The 6,055-nt window shown below is 37.3% G+C and overlaps 1 protein-coding gene across 1 annotated transcript; it reads left to right on the forward strand.

Annotated features, from left to right (window-relative positions):
- Positions 1-638: 638 nt before the first annotated feature.
- On the forward strand, positions 639-1,888 carry LOC100671623 (olfactory receptor 9K2-like). The gene has a single exon (XM_010600817.3). The coding sequence runs from the start codon at positions 926-928 to the stop codon at positions 1,886-1,888; it is 963 nt and encodes a 320-aa protein (XP_010599119.2). The 5' UTR covers positions 639-925.
- The last annotated feature ends 4,167 nt before the right edge of the window (positions 1,889-6,055 follow it).

The following is a 6,055-nucleotide window of genomic DNA, read 5'->3' on the forward strand; positions in this document are numbered from 1 at the left end:
AACTTTGTTGAGATCTTTTATAATATTTGCTATTTCTGGGATGCTAAGATTCTCTGAAGGAGCTCTGATGACAGAATGGTTAAGCACTTGGCTGCTAACGGAAAGGTTGGTGGTTCAAACCCATTAGCCACTCCACGTGAGAAAAGCCCTGGCACACTGCTCCCATAAGAATTAACAAAAACAAAAACCAAACTCCTTGCTGTCAAGTCAATTCTGACTCATAGCGACCCTCTAAGTGTAGAGCTGCCCCATAGTGCTTCCAGGGAGTGGCTGGTGGATTCAAACTGCTGATCTTTTGGTTAGCAGCTAAGTTGTTATTCACCGTACCACCAGGGCTCCCCATAAAGATTATAGCTTAAGAAACCACAGGGGCACTCTGCCCTACGAGGTCACTATGATTTGGAATCGACTGGTGACACCCAACAAAAACAGCCTGAAGTAGTTTTAAACTCAATCACATCATTTATATTCTTTAGTACTCAATTATTCTTTCCCAGACTACTGAAGCCCTCCATATCGCCAAAGTGAGGCGACCTAAATTGTTTACCAAATGTCAATTATTTGTGCTAACTTCCAACCACTGCTTCATGATATTGAAGTTATTCTGTAAAACATGAGTGGGAAATATGTAGAGAAGTGGTACTTGTAAATGTGAAATGTGTTGGGGTGGAAAGGCATTGCACTAAACTCAGAAGCAAAAGACCTAATTCCACCAGTTGCTGGAATTAGGAAATGAAACTAACCTTTGAAATTATCTTCAGTTGAAATCAGCTTCCATTCATGTCACAGTATCTCTATAAGGCTAAAATACTTATTATAAAGTAGCTTTAAATCCTAACACTATAAGGGATTATGTGAGACACTAGGATCAAAACCAAGAGTTCATTTGTTTATTTTGCCTTGCCCCTCTCAGCAGGTCTCTGCCATGGTTGACAAGGAAACAAGCAATCATTCAGAAGTGACTGATTTCACTCTTGTTGGCTTCAGGGTTGGCCCCGAGCTGCATATTCTTCTTTTCCTGCTATTTCTGCTTGTATATGCCATGATTCTTCTAGGGAACATTGGGATGATGTCCATTATCATGAATCATCCCCGGCTGAACACACCAATGTATTTCTTCCTAGGCAACCTCTCCTTCATTGATCTCTTCTATTCATCTGTGATTGCACCCAAGGCTATGATCAACTTCTGGTCTGAGAGCAAGTGCATCTCCTTTGCAGGCTGTGTGACTCAGTTCTTTCTCTTTGCCCTCTTTATTGTGACTGAGGGATTTCTCCTGTCAGCCATGGCTTATGACCGCTTCATTGCCATCTGCAATCCACTCCTCTACCCTGTTCAGATGTCAACAAGTTTCTGCACTCAGTTGGTGGCTGGTTGCTACTTCTGTGGCTGCATCAGTTCAGTTCTTCAGACCAGCATGACATTCACCTTATCTTTTTGTGCTTCTCGAGCCATTGACCATTTCTACTGTGATGGTCGCCCACTTCAGAGGATTTCATGTTCTGATCTCTTTGTCTACAAAACTATGACTTTTTCTTTATCCATCCTCATCATATTGCCTACTATCATAGTAATTATTGTTTCTTACATGTATATTGTGTCTACAGTTCTCAAGATACCCTCCACCGAGGGACGTAAGAAAGCCTTCTCCACTTGTAGCTCCCACCTTGGAGTCGTGAGTGTGCTGTATGGTGCTGTCTTTTTTATGTATCTGACTCCTGACAGATTTCCTGAGCTGAGTAAAGTGGCCTCCTTATGTTACACCCTAGTCACCCCCATGTTGAATCCTTTGATTTACTCTCTGAGAAACAAAGATGTCAAAGAGGCTCTGAGAAAGAGCCTGAAGAAAAAAATAGTTTTATTTAACTCTTTTTTAGCAGTGATTTAGCTGAAAGTCTTACATATTGACAATAATTTAGTGATGCACTAAGGCAAAGAATCCTCCCATTGATGTTGGAAATATTTAGGTTAGAGGGCTTATTTATTTGGATTCTATGTGTTCACTGCTGAAGTATACATTTGGGCTATATTTTGTATTGTTTTGATTTTGAGGCAACTTTCTTTGTACTTCATAATTTTGGGTAAAGTTAATAATTATTTTTTTTTAAGAAAATATATATCTAATTTTCCATCTGTCTTCCTGATGATGTTTGGGATGTATTAATTTTCTTGAGTCAGTAATATGTAATGTTTTTGAAATGTAACAGAGGTAACAAAAGTTGTAATAAGCAGAGGAAGCAAAAACTTAGATTTACTTAAGAAATATTTTTCAGCTTGTAGTGAAAAACTTGATACTTTTCACTCCACAGTCATAAAGGTGACTTTGTGAGTCCCCCTTATTTCTAGAGCCTGAACCACTGACAATATTTATTTCATGGTTTCTTTGACTTAATTTGTTATTATTTTGTCCCCATCTAAATATTTATTAGACTAGTAAATTGTTCTTGAAAATGTTACCTACTCATAAGAAAGCCACATTGAAAATAAACCAAAAGTCAAAATAATCTATTTTTGTTATATTTAACTTTGTATTTATCCATCAAATTAATATTTATTGAATTCTGACACCTCTTTGGCCCTATGATTAATAGGTATATAGGCTTTAGGTATAAATAATTTCTGTTCTTATGAAACTCATGATCAAATAAGAGAGGTAACTTGCTCAACAGAAAACTAAAATCTCATACAGTGGACACAGTGCATAAAGACATATATAGAGAAGCAGAGGGAGCCTCTAAATGCAAGTGGTCATAATTGTCAGGGAAAACTTTCTAAGTGCATGTTTTTTTTTTTTTTTTTTTTGAATGGATAGAATTGAGTCAGATTAAATAGATAGGTTTTCTATGCAAACGGAAATGAAGGATCATGTGATGCACTGAATGAATTTAGTAACTTATTTTTAATGCTCAAGGCCAGGAATGATTGATGAGATTTAAAAGGAAAACTGTGGAAATTATGGATACCTACAGGGAAGTGGAAAAATAATGGTGATTTTTTTTTAAGTAGTAATTAGATCAGATTGGCATTTACAAAAATTACACTGGAAGCTCTGCAGAAAATAAGTATTAATAGATGAGAGACCTAGAAAATGTGGTGGTAGTCCAAGAAAGAGGTGAGAATGGCTTTAATGATGGAAGTTGTGTTAGAAGTGATGAAGAGAAGGAATATGTTAAAAATAGCAAGTAACCTAACTGAATATATGAACTGATTAGCTGATGAAATAAGAATAAGGTTACAGCAAATAGCGACTTCTAATGTTTGAGCATCAATGACAGGGGAAATGCTACCCTATAAATTTAGAGAGAAATAAAAGTTAATAGTTAACTTAAGAGAACAAGCTCAGTAGTCAGACTGTTTTAAATTCTGTTTTTGTCCATGTCGCTTTGGGAGAGTTATATAATATACCTGCATGTTAATTTTCTCATATAAAATATAGTATCTACCTCTTAAGAATTTATTTGAAGGATTAAATGGTATAAATTTCATATAAACTTGTTAAATTCATATATTTAACTAATACCTTATTTGTTCTTTCCTCACCCCTTGACACTGTATCATGTCCACAAAATCTAAAAGTTGCTGACAAGGATTCACTTGGCCCATTTCATTTAATTCTCTACCACGGAGCATCCTCAGCTCTCAGGGCTTACTTATGTTTTCATTTCAATACATAAATCTTGAGAAATTACTTACTACATTATTTCAGCCATTACTCATTTTTTTTGGTTGAGAACTACTACCGTATTACACAAATAACAAGCACATTCTATGTATGTTTGCCAACCGCACCCCCACTACAGCATGAGGTTTTTTTGTAAGCACTGCTATTCCAATTTTTTTTACAAGGTGCAGTTGTGTTGTACTTATTAAAATACCTTGTGGGGGGTGGGAGTGGTTGGTAAGCAAACATAGAAAAAAAAAAAGGTGTGCATTATTTGCATAAAAATACTGTATGAGAAGGGATTGAAAAATTAGAAAAAAGGGACAGAGCCCCAATTAGATGGAAAATAGCATCTTATCAAATACTATATTTATCTCTCAACTCGTGTTTTTTTTAAATAATCCTCTCTTTTACTTTAAAAAAATTCTATTCTTTCAGTCATATTTTAATACAGAATATTAGAGAAAATATAGGACTCACTAAGTAGTAAATAAAGCATTAGTCATGACACATTTATGAAGATTTTCAGGTATGTGATCACTCTGCTAAGGTGGTGTATTGTCTTTCACCTGAGATGGAGAAAAAACATGTTTAGGTTAGAAAGAGGCATACTTCCTAATCCACCTTTAGGAAGTAAAATGCAGACCCTTCATACAACTCTCTGAGTCCTAGAATGAAGCAAGCCTTCAACAAAAGAGACTCATAGTTCTGTATAATTCCAGCCCACCAAGTCTTTATCCATTGGATATTAGTAGTCTTATATTAAACTGTAAAAAAAAGGACCCTAACAATGGGTTGACTATTGGGAAGAAAAATATTCTATATTCTCCATTAACCATGTGCTGCAAACTCCTTTCTGTCAAATACCAAACACACACACAGACACACACTCAGAGAGAGACAAATATAAACATAGTTTATCTCTTTCCCTCTCATACACGCACATAACCAATACAAGGCTTACTCTCCCCCCTGTTCCCAGTCAAGGGATACTATATCCCCGCCAGAGAAACAGATCACAAGTATTTCTTATTCTCTCTAGCTCTGTGTTGCTGAAGCTCTATTTCAGGTAACAATGAACAAAAGGTATGAGGATCTCTTACTCCACCCTGCACTCATTTATAAATTGGAAGCTCTACTTCAGGCATGACAGGCCAAGAATACTGGGTGAGATGGTTAAGGTTGTATGTCAACTTGGCTGGGCCATGATTCTCAGTGGTTTTATAGTCGTATGATGTTGTGATCACTTTGATGAAGAGATTTGATATTATGTGATCACCTCCATGGTGGGATCTGCTGTGAGTAGCCAATCAGTTGAAAGGGAGTTTCCTCGGGCGTGTGGACGGCATTGAATATAAGTAGATATTCTGGCAAGGTTTGTGGGCTTTTGATCATTCTGGATCCTGCAACTGGCTCCTGTTCCTCTGACCTCTGGTTATTGGGACTTGACCTAGCAGCCTACCTATGGTTTTGCCTTCTGATCTTGGGATTCCTCAATCTTTGCAGCCTGTGAGCAAGAGCCCCTGCTTCCTGACTTACTGATCTTGGGTTTGTCAGCCCCTGTGGCTAGGTGAATTAGGAGAAGCCTCTATCCTGATCCACAGACTTGGAACATTCCAGCCTCTACAACCATGTGAGCCATTTCCTTGATACAAATCTTTCTCTATGTATGTATTTATACACTTTATTGGTTTTCCTTCTCTAGAGAACCCAGCCTAAGACACTGGGGCTCCAATCACTCTTACCGCAGCTCACTCATAGTGTGGAGGGTCCATGCCGAGAGAGGCAAGCTGAGATGATCAAAGCCTACCCATCCCATCTAGCAGCTAGATCTTATAGCAGAGGTGTGCTAAATATAGAGCAAGGTGGCCTAATCCCAATTTCCATAATGGCTAAAACCACTAGGCAGGAGATCACCAAGGTGATAGAAGACTTGAACAATGCTATAAACCAACTAAACCTAACAGACATCTATAAAACATTCCACCCAACAACACCATAATACATATTCTTCTCAAGTGAACATGGGATATTTTCCAGAATCATCAATATGCTAGGACGTTAAACAGGCCTTAGCAAATTTCAAAAGATTAAAAGTCATGTGAAGTTTGCTATCCAAACACATGAAGTGAGAAATCAGTAACAACAACAACAAAATTGGGTAATCCATGAATATGTGGAAAATAATGCACTTTAAAATGAATGGGTCAAGTGGTTCAAATTTGGGTGGAGCAGGTCAATAGGTCCCAAACAGAATGAATGGTTCAGAGGAGAAATCACAAGTGAAGTAAGAAAACACTTTCATATGCATGAAAATGAAGACACAACATACCGAAATTTATGGAATGCAGCTGAATCAGTGCTAAGAGGGAAATCTAATATTGTAAATGCCTA

This window comes from Loxodonta africana, chromosome 4 (genome assembly GCF_030014295.1).
Source record: "Loxodonta africana isolate mLoxAfr1 chromosome 4, mLoxAfr1.hap2, whole genome shotgun sequence".
In the NCBI taxonomy this organism is placed as follows: Eukaryota; Metazoa; Chordata; class Mammalia; order Proboscidea; family Elephantidae; genus Loxodonta; species Loxodonta africana.